Source organism: Onychostoma macrolepis, chromosome 04, assembly GCF_012432095.1.
Source record: "Onychostoma macrolepis isolate SWU-2019 chromosome 04, ASM1243209v1, whole genome shotgun sequence".
NCBI lineage: Eukaryota > Metazoa > Chordata > Actinopteri > Cypriniformes > Cyprinidae > Onychostoma > Onychostoma macrolepis.
The window spans coordinates 5,505,390-5,525,932 of NC_081158.1; the positions used below are offsets into that span (position 1 = coordinate 5,505,390).

Genomic DNA, 20,543 nt, shown 5'->3' on the forward strand with positions numbered 1-20,543 from the left:
ATTTACTTATTAGTGGTTATAGCTTTTAAGAGTATGATGATTTATAACACACAGTGAACACGTTGCATCCACTTAAGTTACAATGGATTATATTTCTCATAGTTATAATGTATTATAATATCTTGCCACCTTTCTTATGCTACTTTACTTAAAGCCATCAATGACCACTTATAAGTATAATAATAATAATAGTAATAATTTTTTCTCTCTCAAACTGCAATAAGATCAGATATCAGATCAGATTGCTTTGAACTATTTTTTATTTTAATATCAGTTTGATTATTTTGATGGTACCCTTTAGACAGCTGTTGTTAAGTAACTCTGCAACTGCATGTCAACTAGCAGTCATTGAAGTATTAGTAGTATGTCTGCTAAATATATGCTAACACTTTATTTTGATGGTTCCCCAACAGACAAACTGACATTAATTTTTTTTTCAACTTAATTTAATAACAAAAACATAATTTGCCTCCTCTGGTGAAGTGACCACTTTGGCCAAATGTTCACCTCACCTACGCCTCCGACATATATAGTGAAGCAGGCCATCTGATATGAAATAGACAAAGGCTAAGGTAATTATTTACTCTACTTGTGCCATTAAAATGGCAATTTTAAGGCTTACCTTTCACTATATACTGAATTTACCCTGTTTGGAACATCCAGGAGGATATGTTCCATGGAGAAGAAAATTCTCCAGCTCTCTGACTTTTACAGGATCCATCTCACAATCAGTTCTTGTCACTCCCTTCACCACTATTCCTGTTCTCACCATCTCTCACTAACTCACAACTATCCACGTTCACTGACTAAACCACCACAACTCGCTACACAAAGTTGTGTGAAAAGGTGAAATATATAGGCTTGTCAATTTACTGATAAATGTTTTGGTAATATGGAGCATCTGTATGGAATTATGTGGACAGGATGAAACTGGTAGCTTAACGGTTTTAATGAGGACACATTTCCGTAATGATTTCCACTTAAACTACTGTGATTATAGAGAGCCGATTTGAACACAAGCAACTTTTCAAGGTTTGCTAGGCCTTTTTGAGTAAACTACCATTTTATTAGGACTGTAACATGTCATTAAAGTTGAATAAAGTAGTTACATTCTCTGTACATCCTGACAGAGGATTTCAACAAATGTGGAAACGCTTCATAATATCCGACCCATATTCGACCAAAAACAAAGTTGGTGTTTTGTACGGCAGCACTGCTGTCACTATTCAGCTCAGCTTCACCCACGTCCCGCCCTTTTGCCTATTTTCGATCATCGAAAATTGTGACGCACAGTGACGCGCTGCCAAGATGGCGGCGGTCAGCTCCGCCCACTTCACCACGCCAGTGAAGTGACGCAACAAACCCCGTGCCCCGTGTGAATGGGGCATAACATCGGCTACGGCAACATGTAACACAGACGATTACACAATAAAACAGTAGACAAAGTTCATGTGTGATTTAAACTTTGCACTCGAGTCACGACTTGACTTCAGACCCAACTGAAATGAAATGGCATCCATCCGGACCGCGAGCCGTAATAGCAGCACCATTTTAAGTGAGCAGCACGTCAAAACAGCGGAGCGGCCCACATAACAATCACTCAAGGTTATGGTAAATATCTTTCAGCACTATACTCTCCAGTATTTTTATCTAAAGCCAAACGCGCTTTATTCAAGGCCTTTCAGCTCCTCTTGCGCTTTCTCTCTCTCTCCGGACGCATGCCGGTGTTATGGATCAACTGGGGATCGTGTTAACTGGGGACATGTGCGCGTACACGCAGATAGTTTTACCTGGATTACAGTGAATTTTCCACAGAGCAACTTTAAAAGCTTTACACATGTCACATTTGGGCTCTGTTGTTTCCACATTCGCTGCTCCATGTACGTTCCAGACGCGATTTAAGGGAAGTTCAGTGCGGTTCAGACCACAACCCCGGTTATTTTGTTACATTCATTTCAATAGAATTCGTATCTTATGACAATTGTAATAAATAATTTACTTTGTGTCTTTGCAATGCGTGTGTATTTGCAGATTATATTTATGTTGCCTAATTTGTGGCTTAATTTGAGCAGCGATTTATTGCTGTAGTTAAAGGGACGCGTCAAGCATTTATTTATTTTATAATTTTTTTTTTGTTAATTTTGCAGAGTAATGAGTTAAACTAAAGGACACTCAACATAAAGGACACTCCATAAATGTTCTTAAAGAGTTGTCAAAAGTGATTAAGCCATAGCTATACAAATAACTTCAGAACTAGTGACATACAGGCAAGATCTAGTGAATTACCCAAAGCATTTATTTAGGGGGTAATGTTCAACAAACATATACTGTACATCAGTTGACAGGTATTGAAGAAATATTACACTTAAACATTTAAATGTTTAAATATAAAAAAAAAATTTGGAATGTGAGGCTCGGGCTCCACATATTTTGCTAAATGATTGGTATTGAATTTCAGTTTTTTCCCTTTTGTTGAAACCACATCAACATTTTTGTCTTCAATTCTAACAATAGTAAATGCACCAAGCATGTCCATTTTTCCACCCTTTCTGTTTTCCTGTCTCACATTCCTCACCAACACTTTATCCCCAACCATGAAGTTGTCCTCTACTCTTTGAGATGTTCTTCTTTACTGCTTCCAAGGTCTTCCTCCTATCTCTCAACCCCTCAGAGACCCGTTCACTTGCAACCAAGGCTTCCACCGTTCCATGACAGATCTAAGTAAGACATTCACAATAATTATTCACATCTTTCAAGATCAATTGTCATTACAAAAACAAAAAGTACACAAATCACTAACCTTAAAATCCTTTGGTGCCTCTCTCCCAAACATTAAATAGTATGGGGAGAATTGTGTTGTTAGTTGTTTTTTTTTGTTCTTAGTGAGAACATTGTTGCATTTAGATGCAGGTGCCATGTAGCAGGGGTTTCCCCAACCATTTTTGTCAGGCTTCTACCAGAATTAAAAAATAAAATCATGAAATGTTCAAAAACTACTGAACATGTGTCTGTTCATATGTAAATGACCTTTGAATTGTGCCATTCATTCGCTCAGCGAGGCCATTTGTCTGGGGATGATAGGGTGAACACAGACTCCTGGTAATGCCCAGTCTCTCACACAGCCCAAAATTGACCTGAAATGCATTTTCATATGGTCTCATCCATTTATTTTGACTTGATTTGTGTTGCACCAACCTTGTTTACAAACTCCCTTCCCTGATCTGTTAAAAGGCGCTTTGGTGCTCCAAATTTGTAAAAAAAAAAAAAAAACACATCTAGGATGCACCCAGTGACCTCATCTGCATTTTTTGATTTGAGAGCATAGGCTTCAGACCACTTCGTAAAATAGTCTACCATGACGCATATACTGTATATCGGTGGCCATTTTCAATTGGAGTTAACCTGTCTATCAAATCCATTCCAATTAGTTCCAGTGGTTCTGTGACCTGAAATGAGAATCAATGTTTTAAACGCTCAGGACTAAGGCTATTACTCCTTAAACGTATTTTACATTTGTCTTTTTATACATACAACTATAGTATTGTATGCCTTCTTCTCCTAGCCTGACACTGAGGACACTGAGCTATCTGAAAGAGAGGTGGGCCATGGTCATTTTAATTGACTTAGTGCAGTGTTAAACGTTCATGAAATATTTACCTTCAGGACCCTATAAGCATAGCTGCTTAGTATCGGGGAAGAAGATACAGCGGTGTCAGAGCTGGTCGTAAAAGCAATCGGAGATAATAAATAAAATCAGCAGAGTAAAATTAACCAAAATATCTCAATGTTATTAATATATCAATTAATAAAATTATATGCAGATCAATAAATACAGCTTGTTGGGGAGAAAAAAACTTAAAAGGACTTTGCGATTCATGTTTGCTTTTGGTAGCCCACTGCTAATTGAAATTAATTTTAATCTAGATCTGCTGTCATATGTGATTAGAACACATGACAGTGCACTAAAGACACAATATGATACACTAATGTTGAGAAGAAAAATCTTACATGTCTTCTTCATTGTGCCAAACAAGTCTGATCAACCACGAAACCGAATGTTAACACATGCGTGGTTTGTGAGCGTCACACTAAAATATGTTAAACTTCTTTGAAATATCGTCAAAAATACAGGAACATACACTGCAAAAACAAAGTGCTTTATTACGCATACCAGTGTATCGTGTAATTATAATTGGGAAAATTGTTGTTAGATGGCTAGGATAGAACTTAAACTTTGAAACGGCTAGTTATCTTTCTGTTTTGATTAGCTATACATTGTTTTTAGTAGATAATGCTTTTAAGTAGAATATTAAAATAGTATAGATTTCAGGAGGAAAACCCTGAACAGAAACAGTATTTTTTTTCTGTCACATGGCCTCGCGTGTATACAATGCATGTAAAAAATGTTTGTTTTTTTGTCCGGACCTCTGCTTGGAAGAAAATATAGAGGCCGCGCCTCTTGGAACTTTAATTGAATACCCCTGACTTATATCATAAAGAAATACTTTATTTGTATGGTTTTGTAATATCTGTGTCACATATGTGTCATGGTAGATATAACTCTTATTATAGAATTTGATTCCAGAAAAACTGTTTTGAACGTGGTAATGGATTAAAACAGCCTATAAATAACAGGCTGGATGTACCTTACATCGTAACACCTCTTTTTTTTAACAAAGCAGAACATAGATCATATATTTTTTCTATATTTTTTATAAAACAGCTTCGTAAATAGGAAGATTTCAATACATGATGATTCTGAATGGGATTTGAGACTCGACTCGGACTCGTGACCAAAGACTCGAGACTTGACTCAGACTCCAAGTTAAAGACTTGTGAACATCTCTGGTGTCCTCACATGTGGTATGCTGGTGTGGTATGGAAGTAGCTCTGCAGCTGACAAAAAGGCCTTGCAGAGAGTTATCGAAACCCCACAGAACATCATCACAAAACAACAACTGCCTGCACTGGACGACATATTTACATCATGCCATTCATATGCAGTTACCAGCACTTTATTTCACTCAGCACAGTGTAATTTTTTTTTCTCTTATGTGCAACATGGTTTTTATAAGAACCCATGGGGTGTCACAAACACTTGTGACTATCTGGAAAGGTCTTTTTAAAGCATTATCCCTCAGGAAGTCCCTAAGTGACATATAATGAACACCCAGGTTCAGTCAAGTGACAATGTGTGAATTTTTTGTTGCCATGGCAACATTTCCAAAATGGTGTCCTGTCTGGTTAGCACATGTTGCAGTGTCAGTAATTTTTAAAAGGCTTGTTTTTGTTACTAAAGGTATGTTTCAACCCATGCGACAATTCTAATGTTTTAATAACATATCCTAGATTACTAGCCTGATTTTAATACATTTATTGAGCAAATTGATATAAAACAAGTTACAAAGGTATTGTGGTGACACGTCACATTGGGCTCTTAACCTTATAAAAGTAGGTGGAATTTTGATGTGACGTATTTGTCACATTAATAAAAATGGTAACAATGGTAATGAGCTGCTCAATTAATTTAGCTGATTCAATTATTTTAGTGTTATATATATATTCTGCTGCTCATTTCAAAGCATATTTTAACAAATCTACATGCATGTTTAACATTTTGACCTCCAGTGTGAGGTAGTTATTTATTTTTATTCAGTTTGCACATTTTCAAACTGTGAAAAAAAAAAAAAAAAAATCTAAAAATTAATTTCTGGTTAAACCATATACCTGAAAAGGTAGAATTTTGATATTTTACAAAAGAGTTGTTGTAAAATGTAATGGTCACAGTTATGTGGTTTTGAAGTATGTTGTGGCAAAGCAAATAAAATGCAAAAACTGTATTACTTCTGGAAAAAAAATTTAATCTTCCCAGAAAAGTAATCATTTTGATATATGTTGTGGAAAAGCAAATAAACATTAAAAAAAAACAAAAAAACAACAACATGTAATTTAGCAAAAAAAGATAACACTTTTTTTTTTTTTCAATTGAGGAATAAACGCCCAATGTGTATAACATTACAGATCTTTCACAAGGAGGGGTTGTATTTTAAAAACAACTGCAGAAACATGTTATAAGTGGTCCATTTGGTGTTTTATATTCCCCATAATTTTCCTATAAGTAGAAATTGGTCCGGGTTCTTATGGGTTAATTTAACTATTTAATTATTCTTCAGCTGGATAAATTGGCAAGTCCATAATTTCGTTGCATGTATGTACAATGACAGTAAAGAAATCTGAAATCATGTCACATTTTTAAGAGCATTATGAATTGTGAACTGTTTACTTGCGGAAATTGCATTGATTGAATTGTGATACATAAAGTATGTACACATTGTGTTATGTTTGCTTCCTTTTCAGACTCTGAATTATTTATTGTTGTAAGTTCATTGATCGCTTTATTGCCTTATGCAGCGTTTACGTGCAAACTAACAAATGTATATTGATTTACATGGAGAGAAAAAAAAAGGACTCTTATTTTGATATTCTGACTGGCGCGTCGCGGCGAACTGACTGCGCATGCGTCCTCAGATCATCAGAGGAGCTGTGAAAGAACGGACGCGACTCTCCGGTTCTTCTCATACTATCCTGCTTTTAAAGAGATTAAAAACAGCGGTTGCATTATTACAGTGTATGGTGAATGTAAAGTGTTAATTGTGATGCAGTTTGAGAACTTATTGTTTGTTATATTCACACTAAAGTGAAGAAAAGTAATTTATATATGCTGCAGTGATCATTATATCTGACAAATTACGTGTTTTCAGGTCACAAAATGTTAATGAGTTAATTGATAGCGTTAAGTGTCTCTGGGAAGCGTTTGATAGTCACGTGACCAGTCAGAAAGCTGCTGGACCTGTAGTGATCCATTATAAATTTATTCCATTTATTCACGGTTTAAAGAAGCAAGAGTAGCTTGAAATACACAATTTTATAATTAATGTGTAATTTTGTTGGATATTTTTAGAGGTACTTTATAGTGACCTTTTAATTTGTAGGAAGAGAAACTGGGGGAGTGACTTTTTTTGCATCAGACATGTCACTTTGCTCACATCTGATTGGTCCAGCTTCAGTTTGAGATCTCTTACCCAGAACACAACCTGCCCCTGAGCAGGTTAGCTGTGGAGTGTAAGTTACTATGGCAACGAACGCAGCTGAAAGCCAAGCCACTTTCATGGTACCTAAAACCCAAAATTATGGTACAGGCCCCAGGTACAGGATTGAATTGGTGCTAATGGTACTGTAAAAAGTCCACTGTTTTTGATCAAATAAATATTGCAGCTACCGACGACTTTAAAGGTCCCATGGCATGAAAATTTCACTTCATGAGGTTTTTTAACATTAATATGAGTTCCCCTAGCCTGCCTATGGTCCTCCAGTGGCTAGAAATGGCGATAGGTGTAAACCGAGCCCTGGGTATCCTGCTTCGTCTTTGAGAAAACGAAAGCTCAGATGCCCAATCTGGAATCTTCCCTTTATGTCGTCATACGGGGAAAGGTTACCTCCCCTTTCTCTGCTTTGCCCGCCCATGAGAAAATGAACTACTTGGCGGGCGCAATTTTTTTTTTTCCTCGAGAGACATCATGGCTTGCAAACGAGCGAAGCATGGCAGTTGCTCAGTGTTTGGATGTACAAATGAACACAGAAGTATTTTTTTAGTTCCTTCATCCGAGCTTAGGAAGAAACAGTGGGTTAATTGTATTTACTCTGGTAATGCGCCGACACAACTTCCCAAAGTTTTGTATGTCTGCGCCAAACATTTCACAGACGACCGTTTCCTCAACTTGGGCCAATACAGAGCTGGCCTTGCTGAACGTCTGAAAATAAAGTCAGGATCAGTACCAACTCTTCTTGGCTCAGCTACAAACCTTGGACAAGTAAGTCAACTAATACTATACAATTTTGTTGCTGTACTGTCATGTATATGGTTACCTAGCTTGTTATCCTTAGAATGTGGCTGTGGCATTAGCTCTACAACTAACAGCTAACAGGCCAGTTACTGTCGCTAATGTAATTAGCATCAAGTATGTGTGTGAATAGAAACACTGTAACCCGAGTGTTGTACATTTTCCTTGTTGTTTGGATAAACACGCCATATCCACATTTCCAGATGGCAGAGCTTGATGTAATTGTAATAATAAAGGTTGTAAAAAATTTGAAGATATGAAATATGTAAACAAATAAATGATCAGAATCAGCTTTATTCGCCAGGTGTGCGCAAACACACGAGGAATTTGTTGTGGTTTTAAGGTGCTCCTGGTACATACATACATACATACATACATACATAAATACACATCTGACATGAGAACAGAAAAAACATTTAAATAGTAAGACTTAACAATGGATGATAATCATAATAATGATGTTATAAGTTTAAGTATTAATGTTATTCAGTAAACATGCTTATCTTCTATGTTATTGCAACTTGCACCTGGAATATATACAAAGTAATAAATTGAGTACTAATTTGACCTTGTCTCTACACAGGCCAGCACTTCAAGTGCTTGCATTCAGCTGCCTCTCTCAAGGGATGTTGCCTGTCAGACAGACCACCTGGAAACACATACTGTAGGCACGCAGCTATCCTTAAAGACTCTGCGGCGCCACTTTATAAGTGAAGGTATGTGCCTGCCACCTTCAGTACATTTACTTTTGATGTATTTAGTAAGTATTCTGGCATTTCTCTTTGCTTTCATTATGTGTTGTTTCATGAGACTTTCCTTAGTAAAGTTAATTTTGGCCACAGGTGTCCAGGCAAAGGTCTCCTGCAAAGATTTTGGTGTTGGGACATCCAATGCAGACCCTTTGTGCCTGTCATCGACACCTTTAAAGAGACCACCCAAAAGACCTCGTCTAGACCTTGATGAACAGCTGGAGGACAGCTCTTTAGTGGAAGCTTCAAAGGGACAGGATTCCACTTATGATCCTGCTTACTCCATCACAGCATCGTTAGACTCTACACTTCAGTCGTAAGTTACTGAGTGTGAAGATATATGTGTGGCTCGCATTCTAACATAAAGGATAAATCTCATCGAGACTGTTGTTGTTTATAGCATTACTTTTAGGATTGTTTATGTGCATAAATATTATTAAACCAGCTGCAAACAGGGTGATGGTTTAAATTATAGTCCAGATGAAAGCTCAATCTGTTTAACTCAAAATAAATTTTCCTTTCTTTGTGGTTTGATATAGAGAACATTCATCCACTCCCACCCACAACAGCAAAAAGTACATAGTGTACGAGAACTGCATCATGGAGTTGTTTAATGTATGTCCAGTCTGCACGCGGGCATGTGATGTGAGGACCCAAAGGCTGGGGACATTCCTGTCTGTGAAGCAGCGGTGCCTACATTGCACATTTAGAAGACACTGGAATAGCCAGCCTATCCTTGGGAGCGTGCCATCTGGAAATCTGCACCTTTCTGCCGCCGTGTACCTGAGTGGTGCATCTTTCATACAAATCGAAAAGGTAAATGATGTGCAACTGTGGTTACTTCGACTTAGATCAAATTACATGTATTTTTTATCCCCCCACAACAACAGGTCTTCAAGGCAATGAAGCTACAGTTGTTTAGGTATGAAACATTTCGACGCCATGCCAGAGCTTTCATTGAACCGGCAGTTCTTCACCACTGGAAAGTCACACAGAATGTGAATCTGCAGTGGCTACGTCAGGCGGAAAAAGTGATAGTTGGTGGTGACATGAGAGCTGACTCTCCAGGTATTGATACTTTACTAAAATAGTGTAGTTTATACAGGGGTTAGATATGTATGTTTTATTAGATGTTTGAAGTTAAAAGGAGTGACTTAAATAAAATGCTAGACATAATACCAAAGTATTGAATATTGATTACTAATGTAACTATTTGAACAAAAACAGGCTACTCTGCAAAGTATGGCAGTTATACAATGATGGATCTCCATACTAACACCGTTGTGGACATTCAGTTGGTTCAGGTGAGTTGTCAAAATTGATTTTGTAAAGGGGTTATTGGTTATAAATTTTAAAAGCAAAGTCTATAATGCATTTTCTGTTAATATATTACTTTTCTGTGTTAACAGAGCAATGAGGTTGGTGGTAGCTGCCACATGGAAAAGGAGGGCCTGGCAAGGAGTCTAGCATTACTGGAGTCGCGTGGCGTCAACCTTGATTGCATTGTCACTGATCGTCATCCACAAGTACAGAAGTTCCTCAGGGAGAGAAACATAACCCATTACTACGATGTCTGGCACATGGCAAAAGGTAGCCAATATGGTTGTATAAAGGTTGTCAGTGCCAATATGCAGCTGATTGACGTCCATAGTCCATTATACCATACAAAATCTATCAGTTTTGCTCCAGCCTTTTCCTTTGAGTTGTTAGTGATATCCTTTTGGTGAGAAGGACCTGATGTTAGATTTTTTTTAAGCTTGCATAAATATCCCATTTTGTGTAAAGACTTGACCTTAACTATGAGTAAATGGTAACAAATGTTTTAAAATTGAAATGCTACAATAGACTAATCACTCAGTTTATAAGTATCTTAACTAAGTGGAATGTATTTTGCTTTTATTGTAAGGAATTTCAAAGAAACTGGAAGCAATCAGTAAGCAGAAAGACTGTGAGAAACTCCAGAAGTGGATGAAAAGCATCAACAACCACATATACTGGACTGCAGCTGGCTCAACCTCCGAGCCAGAGAGAGTTGCAAAGTGGACCGCAATCCTGAACCATGTTCGAGATGTCCATACACATGAGGATCCTCTTTACCCCAAGTGCGAGCATGCGATCCGCAAGACAACTGACAAGAGTAAATGGCTCCAAGCAGGTATTTAATCATTATACAGGCTAAATGTCAAAACCGTAAACGGACAACAACACAGTTATTTAGACACTTTCAGAAATTGACCAGAGATCGTTGTAATATTCTGTACTGTATTGTTTTCTAATATGATATTTTCTTATTGTCTGCAGATACTCTAGCTTTCAACAAGTTGGAGAAGTTGCTGACAAACAAAAGAACGCTGAAGGATGTTGCAAAACTGAGCCCCCACCACCAAACTTCATCATGGGAGGCTTTCCATGCCATCATCCTTCGTTTTGCCCCAAAGAATGTTGTCTTTCCCTTTATTGGAATGCTGTGCAGGTAAAAGAAAGTTTGTTTGTCGATACTTTCGGGAATTGTAGCCTAAAATATCTGTCAATATTAACATGTTTTGTCTTGTACTTACAGACTCTACCTGGCTGCTATGCATTATAATGAAAATGCGAACCGACCACAGGCCGAAACGGAGGAAGGTGTACCTCTCTTCAAAATCTCATTTCCAAAGGCTAGGAAGGGAGAGTGCAGTGTTAAACCTCAAAAGACACAGCCGACCTTTGGTAAGGGTTCAAATCAATTCAAACAACACATATTTTGGAATTCAAAAATGTATTTATCTTGATTAACAATCAATTAAATACAAAAGCACAGTAAAAACAAAACCCAACCAATTAAAAAGAAAAAGAAAAAATGTTTGTGCTTGTGTTTTATGATACAGGTTATGTTGCTGACATGATGGACCTAATTTTTGAGAAAGTCTTTGTCAACCCTACGCCATACACCGATGCGCTGTTGGCCATCCCTGTACCAGAGGACCTATCAGCACAGTATGAGAAGCCAGACAAGGAGGAGGTCATTGCCAGCTTTGTGTCAAGGTTCAAACGGGAGGCAGTTTAAACCCTACGTAGTGGCCTTCCTCATCAGGAAACTCTGAGCGGATGCGCAGGACCACACAAGCTGGAATAATGACCCGGATTCTGCGTCCCAGGAGGCCCCAGCACCAGCTCACAAATGAACGATAGGAGAGATGCCTGTAGCGACTGAACAATTGATTGTAATATTTAGTCTTGCAGAGATTTAACATTGGTTTGTGTTATTGTTATCTAAACAAATAATCCTATGCTCCTATGGATCATCTTCAATGCTTGTTTTGTAACATTTTAAAAAAAAAATTTCTGATGTAAATCAATCTTAAAGGTCCCATGGCATGAAAATGTCACTTTATGAGGTTTTTTTAACATTAATATGAGTTCCCCTAGCCTGCCTATGGTCCTCCAGTGGCTAGAAATGGTGATAGGTGTAAACCGAGCCCTGGGTATCCTGCTTGGCTTTGAGAAAATGAAAGCTCAGATGCCCAATCTGGAATCTTCCCTTTATGTCGTCATACAGGGAAAGGTTACCTCCCCTTTCTCTGCTTCGCCCGCCCATGAGAAGATGAGCTACTATCGTGCGAGGTGAGCGCAATATTTTTTTTTTTTTCCTCGAGAGACATCATGGCTTGCAAACAAGCGAAGCATGACAGTTGCTCAGTGTTTGGATGTACAAATGAACACCGAAGTATTTTTTTAGTTCCTTCATCCGAGCCTATGGCTAGCATTAGCTACATGATAACTGTAACAGCATACATAAACAAACCAACTAAAGTACCGTATCCAGACACAATATTTTAAACTAACCATTCGGAGACGTCCTGCTGTAGCCGCTGAGTTGCAACTTCTTCATCCGGTGCTTCTCCATCCGGATCAGATTCTGGGTCAAACTGAAAAGCTTGAACGACTGCGTGTCTACGAGCCATTGCGATACATCCACTGTCAACATTAAGGCATGGTACCGTGGCCACACACCCACTCTCCACCTTGCCCCGCCTCTCTCCTCCTCATTAGCATTTAAAGCTACAGACACAGAAATGGCACGTCCTAAGGAAAGCTCATTGTGGGACTGGCTCATAGTGGCTGAAATTCTGCACCAAGGCTGAATTTCAGGAAAGAGACTTCAGATACAGTACTAGGGACCACTTAGGCCTATATAAAAGCATCCAAAAATCAGCATGCCATGGGACCTTTAAGGACAATTAATCCAAAACTTGATCCAAAATACTTCAAAAATATACTATAAACCAGTCATGGAGACTGAGTTTCCCCAGTTCAATCTGCTGCTTTGGATCGATTCACAGACAACAACAAATAAAATCGCAGCATTTCTTGGACAAGCCCTCTTTGGTCCAGGTGTTACTGTTGATCTTGCGCAGGTCTTGTCTTTTTTGAAAAGCCCCACACAGTATTACAAACGAGAGGATCGCGAGTGACCACACTGCTGCTGGTTTCCCGTGGTACTTTCCAGTCGAGAAATATTCGGGAAGGCAGTACTCTCTTGTGCCTGGAGGAAAGAGATTTTAAAACAGCATTTTAACTAGATATTCATTATCATGCAAGAAAATATTTGATGCCATTTGATTCAGAACAGTGGGTCCCATTCCACGATGCTTCATGAGAGCTTGAATCGCTCAGAGTCCTGTGTGAACGGCCCTCAACCCATGTTGGTGAGGATTTCACCACAGCCATGTGTCCAGGTTAATCAGACGGTTTTTCAACTTAATATCCCGGTGTAACACTCCATGTAGGCAGCACGTTTGAGCTGTGAACATTCCCTGGTACACTATAACTTGTGCCACGTCATTTTCAATGGTGCCTTTGTAGCACTTTAAATATTCATACAAGGACTGCCAGGGCATGGGCCGCTCTAGGACCAAAATGTAGCAGTCAGGTTCCACCTGCCAGTCCAGAAGCTGGATGATTTCCTGAACCCTGGGCCTTTATTTGCAAGAATTTGCAAAGTGACCTCCAGTGGAAGAGATTCGGAATAACTGTCCTAGAAGAAACACGGTTGTCATGAGGGTTAGATAGAAAAATATAATAATTGAGATACCATCACGACTCCTCACAGGTGGTAGATCTCTCTGGTCCGCATTTTCTTCTTGACATAAGTGTGTGTTGTTGACTTTTTTTCCTCTTTGAATTAAATTACTCAATTACTCCCAGCAACCTAAAGAGTACCATTTGAAATAGTAACTAGTGTTGGCTGGAAGAAATGCAAAGTGAGAAAAACACTAGAATGCAACTAGCAATAAACCAACTAGCGTTGACTGCAAGATGTGTTAAGTGAAAACGATGCAACAAACTGCAAGTGAGCTATCAGATTTATCAAAGCCAGCCTTTTTATACCTGCATGTGACTGTGATGTCATTCCAAAGCTGGTCGCAGAGGGCCGCTGGTGATTGGCCTGTTTTCTGCTGTGGGCTTGGCTTCTTCTTTCTTCTTCCTTGACTGTACTTCAGGAGCAGAATAAAACATTTATTTAGGATATCATCATACCATGCTGTCTGTTTAGTGTTATCAATGCTTTCTTATTAATCTGTGCCAATTTAAGTCGTTTACAAGCAGTGATGGGAATAACGGCGTTATAAATAAATGGCGTTACTAACGGCGTTATTTTTTTCAGTAACAAGTAATCAAACGAATTACTGTTTCCCCCGTTACAACGCCGTTAACGTTACTGACAATAAAATGTGGCGTTACTATATTATATTATTAGAATTTCAGTTCACCTGAATGGATGCGCAGTGTAGCTGTATTTGACGTACTATAAACTCTAGTGTGAAGCCCACACTCGCCGTCGCTTTCTCTCACATACACGCACGCAAAGAAAGATACAAAGCAAGTGAGTCTTTCATAACATGCAGAATTGACGCGCTACATGTAAACGATATTCTTTGTTGTATTTTCCTGTCAAAGTAATGGAGTTCCTTTGGAATTCTTCAGCTTTTAAGAACTGCTGGTTTCTCTGGTAGTGGGCGGAGCTAATGCGCAAACCACAATCTCATTGGCTGGCGCTCACCTACTATCATCCCTGTTTTCATTTCAGCAAATCAATTCGAGCGAATGCAGACAACGTGATTAATATTCATGAACCCAGCAGCTCATTAATCCTTAGTGCGTTTTATATTGATGACAAATATGCATTCATACTTGGTTATTCTAATTACTAAAGTTCTATCATCATATAATATTAAATTATCATAATATTAGATTATAATGCTTGACTGACTGATACTAAGTGTCAGTAGATAAATAGTGTAGATTAATGTACAATGTTTTATAATAATAATTTATTCTTTTTAGTGTCCATTTCATTAATTTAACATATTTAATATTGGGGGCATCCAAAGTTATTTGACATTTGAATTTTTTTTAAAAAGTAACGCAATAGTTACTTTCCCTGGTAATTAGTTACTTTTATAAGGATGTAACTCGGTTACTATTTGTGAAAAGTAACTAGTAACTATAACTAATTACTTTTTTAAAGTAACGTGCCCAACACTGTTTACAAGTAAGAATGGTCTAATATTGGCATACATTTTGCATTGTAAATGATGTATGTGATGTACATTTAAGTTGTTTGGATTCAAGCAGCAATTAAAACAAGCAGTGTGGTGATCGCAAGCTCTTTTAATTGTCATTAAAACACAAGATGTGACCAGTCATTCTTTAAGTTTATTTAGGGCACCCTTTTAATGGTTATTTATATTAAAAGTCTAAATGAACACTATACTATACGGCTGTTGCCAATCAAATGAAATCAAGTATCAACAAAATCCATCTTAGCTTGTATCAGTTTACATTATTACAATTGCATAAATAATGTTATGAAAATTAAATGATTCTCTTATATGTGAAACTAAAACCGCTAGTAGGTGGCGATATGTCTTAAGTGCATTTAGGGCATGTCCGAATCCACTTTTGCTAGTTTAACAATTGGAAAAACGGTCCGCGCGCATGGTCTGAAAGGGTTGTCCCTATTCTCTTAATGAGTAACGGGCGTGTTTTGGGCGTAACATGCAATAAACCAAGCAGAGTCTCATCTCCCATACCCTTTAAAACCAGTTTGCTCGTGCCATGGAGGATTCACTAATTACATGGAAAATTTCTCAGACAAAGTTCACAAGCAAATTTTCTGAAAAATAATGTATTTTACTCATTAATTCATATAAAAAAGCAAATATGATCACTTGTTATCAAGACAAACACAAAATGAGTTTACAGTTTTTTTTAATTTATCCATTTCAATTCCTTTTGACCATTGGGCCATTTGTAATCAGCTAAATTAAATAATTCCATGTAGCTTTTCATTTAAATAATTTGTGAAATTGTAAAAAGGCAGAATTACCTGTATATTAGATTCAATTTGTCTCTGGTCTGAGGTTCACGTTAATTTACAGATGTTTTAAACTTCATTACCCCAAAACTTACCTTTATTTCATCATCTGTTAGTACATCTGCTACTAATCCCCGTCTGATTACTCTTCTGGTTCTACAAATAAATATAAATAAAAAGACAGATGAACATTTCAGCATATTTATTCTGTAAATGCTATTTTTTTCGTGTGGTAACTAACCTCACAAATGGATAGGGAAATTGTATTTTGCACCCACAGTAGAAGCGACAATCGGAGCCAACATTATCAACACCTGCACAGTCAGTATGTAGCCAACCAGCACATGTACTGCACTGAATCCATGCTACATTTTTTAAATGTCCATTTATTTTTCTGTGAAAAGAACATATTTTACAGTGTATTTATACAGTGTATTTGGCTTTTGACAGATGTTAAATACACACTTTATTTTGACTAACCCCTCCCACACTCACATAAATTATTACACATTATTATATGTAAAAGAAGAAGAAAAACAAGAACATCAACAACAACAATAATAATAATAATACTTATTTCTGGTCCTTTGGTAGCAACAAGTATTAATGTCCTGTGCCATGCAGTGTTGTTCTGGTTTGGCATTTGCATGTGTGAAACTGATATATGATGATAGAAAACATTATACAGTACTATCAATTAATAATATGTTTAAAATCTTTGACTAAATAGCTGCCGAATACCCTAACCTTTGTGGTCATGTCCTCAATTTCCTCTTCAGATACACAAATACACTTATTTCTTTTTGATTAAAGTAATGGAAGCGGTTACAGTGCTTACATTTTTTTTTTTTTACAGACAAATTAGTAAACCATATGTATGTAACATCTGGAATAAAACCATTCAGGTGGAGGTGGAATGACTCCAAGGAGGTAGAGCCACGGGGACACCTGCACACCACCTTTCTTCAGTGTCCCCGTCTTCATGTAGAGTGGAAAGTTCTCTGGGTCTTGGATACACTGTACGTGCTTCCGCTGCTCTTTCTATATCTGCTGCATCCACCTGTGGTCCAGCAGAGGAACTCCCAGTACTTCCCATCCGCACTGTTAAACAGATCAATCAGTGATCCAATCAATCCAGTGCAGTGCCAACTCCCTCCAGGGAACGCAAGCACTGACCACCTTTTCTGAGATGTATCCAGTCTTCTTTGCTGTCAACTCACCCTCCTTTGCACAGCAAAGAGAAGCAACATCCTCTGGATCCCACTGAAATATGCATGCGGACAGATGTGCCATGAAGATCCCGTAGAGCGGATGAACCCCTGTCGAGACACCTGCAGCAAATCTAGGGCCTGGACAAGTATTAATAATTATCACGATTATATATAGGAATAACAGTAAAGAAAATGGTACTAGTGTTAAGAAGCAAAGAACACTTTATTGACGTAAGGAATGTGGAATCAATACAGCTCTTTGAGAATGAAAATCAGATAAATGGAGTGATGAGGCGTGATGAATTCAGTATAAGTAATGATGCCCACAGACATGAAGCATGCACACAGATACAGTAAGGAAAAACTTTTCCTCTAATCATTAACAATGAATCTCCACCATCCTGTCTCCTTAGGAGGAGCTAAAGAGTGAGTGACAAGAGCAAGCAATGTGAAAAAGTTATCTATTCGGAAATGCAAATAAATACACTAGCTATGTTTCCTTCCAAAGATGCGAATTTAACTTATGCGCCAAACTGGAATATTGCGTAAAACATTTGCGAATAAAGCACCGTTTCCATCCAACGAGTCAAAGAGAACAAAATCGTCACTTCCTGATAAACTGGCACGAAATACAGTCATTGCTTTCGGAGGTGGATGCTGCTGTTTGGGAACACAGTCATGCAAGACAGTAATTATACAGAAAAAATTTGATGACAGACTTTACTCGGGCATTTCAGAATGACCAAAACAACATATAGATGCTGTGAACGAGATCAGTTCGCTGGTTAGTCAAGTTATCCCGTTTCATAGCGCAAAGTCACGACTTTTTCGATGCACGTGGTGGAATCTATTCGGTAAGATTGTGCTTACTTATCAGTAGCAAAAAGCTGCCTTCTGCTGCTGGAGGAGGTAAAGTTTACTGCAGTTATGGATCTGTATCAGCCATAATGATAAATGAATACATGCAGAACTGCTGTAGGGGAAATTCAATATCCGCACTCCTACTCACAGGGTTTAACAGGTGACATGAGTTTTCTCGCCAGCTGTGAAGGAGACAAATGTTTGCCAACAGCACTTTCACAGTGGCAGTCTGCTGTACACCAGTTTGGATGGCTGCAGGTGGAGGTGCAGAAGCCCGTCTTTTCAGGACATACGTTGGTGTTGGGCCTGGCATCTGCCTTAACCAGGTACCTGATGAGGGCTTGGGCCTCATAAACATCCTTCATGGACCGGCCCTGGAAGAAACCAAACTCCACCATCAAGCAGCCCTGTTCTCCAGTTGCCCGGGCTTCTGCTTGCATTTCCTGATTCCTCTTATACTTCTCCACTTCTTCTGCCATCTCTCTAATATGAGAAGTGTACTGTAGGAACAGTTGTTTATTTTCTGACAGTAGGGTTGTCTGTGCTTTCTCATTGGAAATGCTGAGCACCAAATACACTGCGTACCCCAGACAGTTTTCCAGGAGCCACCTAAATCTATGGTCCTATTACTTCCCAAACCAAAGTTTGCCGTGAAACTGGTCACTGGGGTCTCCACCGTTAGTGCTGAAAAAAGTACTGGTCTCTGCCAGCACCTCCTCCTTAGGTTTGGCCCTTCCAGACTCCACATTTGATGTTGCTGATTGGCAGCGAAAAACACCCTGGACATGAAAATCAGAAAGAGACTTTTACCTTTAGCCATCTGAAAGATACCTGTGTGTAACTATAATTTAACAAGCTACATGTAAACCATATTACTGTGTTAATAAACATGTCCATGACCATAAACTGGCCTGATGATGAGTTTTCTACAGAGGACAGGAATCCCTGATATATCAAATATGTAACATCAAATATAAAGCTTGAAATTTCCTTCTATTTCCAATAGGACTGGTAATGATTCTAGGGGCCCAGAGGAGGTCACTAGTATTATTGCAGCATACGGAACGTTTATGTTATGCGCCTGGTGTAGCCTACCTGTTAAACCATGACTTTGCACACAATACACACATTGTTGACAGCAATATAGCTTAATTAGCAGACGGCCGATGATTTTAACTCACCTGATCAGAAGCGACATATTCTGTATTTATCATGGGAAAAGTTACAAGTTCACAGGTACTGAAGAAAACGTGTGCTATATACATGCAAGCTAGCTACAGCGGGTAAAATAAGGGTAACACTTTATTTTGATAGTCCACTTTAGATTTTAACAGGCCAAATGTTGACTCTGGTCTTTTTGTCTTCTACAAATATAATGTAGCTCACCATCTGAATTAATCAGTGTATTAGTAAATGAGTGTCAGAGTTTCTACAGAAGAGAATGAAGACGCACTCACTTACCCCTTAGAGTAACATTTTCAGCCCTTCTCTTTATATGATACTGTTCCTTGCTTGAGCAGCCTTCAGGATAGAGGTTATGCTGTAGAACATTTACCAATTCCCTTACTTTACCAAATCAGCCAGCAAAAAATATTCACACGATGGATTCTGTTAATGTATAAAAGTCATCAGTTTTATTTATATTTATATATATATAAATAAATAAAAAGGATGCGTTGCGCACGCTCCTGCATCAGTGCTTAAAAAAGGTAAAGAGTGCGCGTGCGTTTGTGTGTGCGTGTTTTAACATTCAGTGTTTCAATCAATTCAAGCCGATAAATGTATTTTTACAAGCGATGCAGAACGAACTATTTGTTACTGAATGTAGCATTGTACATTATTATTCTTGTATTAACGTTTCACATGAGTAAAGCGCATCCACACATGAGAATCAGAAAAGCTGCGTATATCGTGAATCAGTTTATCATGAGCACGAGTTCAGTCACTGGCATGATGGAGAAACAGAGCTTTTCCAAACCGAATCAGTTAACTCGCAAAATGATTCACTTCTTGTGTTCAGAATGGCACACTTGCTTACTGTCCAGTACACAATATATGCTGCCTACTATTTTTTAAGAACAGTGTGTGAAACAGTATACAATAAGATACATGTTTCAGAGTAGGATGTTTTCTTTTTTTATTAAGTCTTCAAATAACAAACAAGCATTGTCATCTTTCCATTGTTAAACACATTAACAATAAATCCAAGCAGCATGTAATAAACACAATAATAATAAAAATAGAATAAAACGAAGATGAAATTATATCAAAAGCAAAATAAATTACCTTTGCATAAAGACACCAAATTTAACAATGTGATAGTCAACGGCAGGCATTACATTTTTTGTCTTCAACCACTCAAACAATGTGTCCCAAAAGGATTTAGCAATAGTACTGTAAAAAAGATTTCCCTGAGATTTAATGTCTTTCAGGCAGAAAGTACATACATTACTAAGAAATT

The 20,543-nt window shown here is 38.0% G+C and overlaps 1 protein-coding gene across 1 annotated transcript; it reads left to right on the forward strand.

Annotated features, from left to right (window-relative positions):
* Nucleotides 1–6,380: 6,380 nt before the first annotated feature.
* Nucleotides 6,381–15,309, forward strand: LOC131539617 (uncharacterized). Its single transcript, XM_058774256.1, has 11 exons — nt 6,381–7,871; nt 8,485–8,617; nt 8,744–8,966; nt 9,190–9,466; nt 9,541–9,718; nt 9,878–9,954; nt 10,060–10,240; nt 10,557–10,805; nt 10,952–11,123; nt 11,211–11,359; nt 11,518–15,309. The coding sequence occupies exons 1-11, from the start codon at nt 7,578–7,580 to the stop codon at nt 11,694–11,696; spliced, it is 2,112 nt and encodes a 703-aa protein (XP_058630239.1). The 5' UTR covers nt 6,381–7,577; the 3' UTR covers nt 11,697–15,309.
* The last annotated feature ends 5,234 nt before the right edge of the window (nt 15,310–20,543 follow it).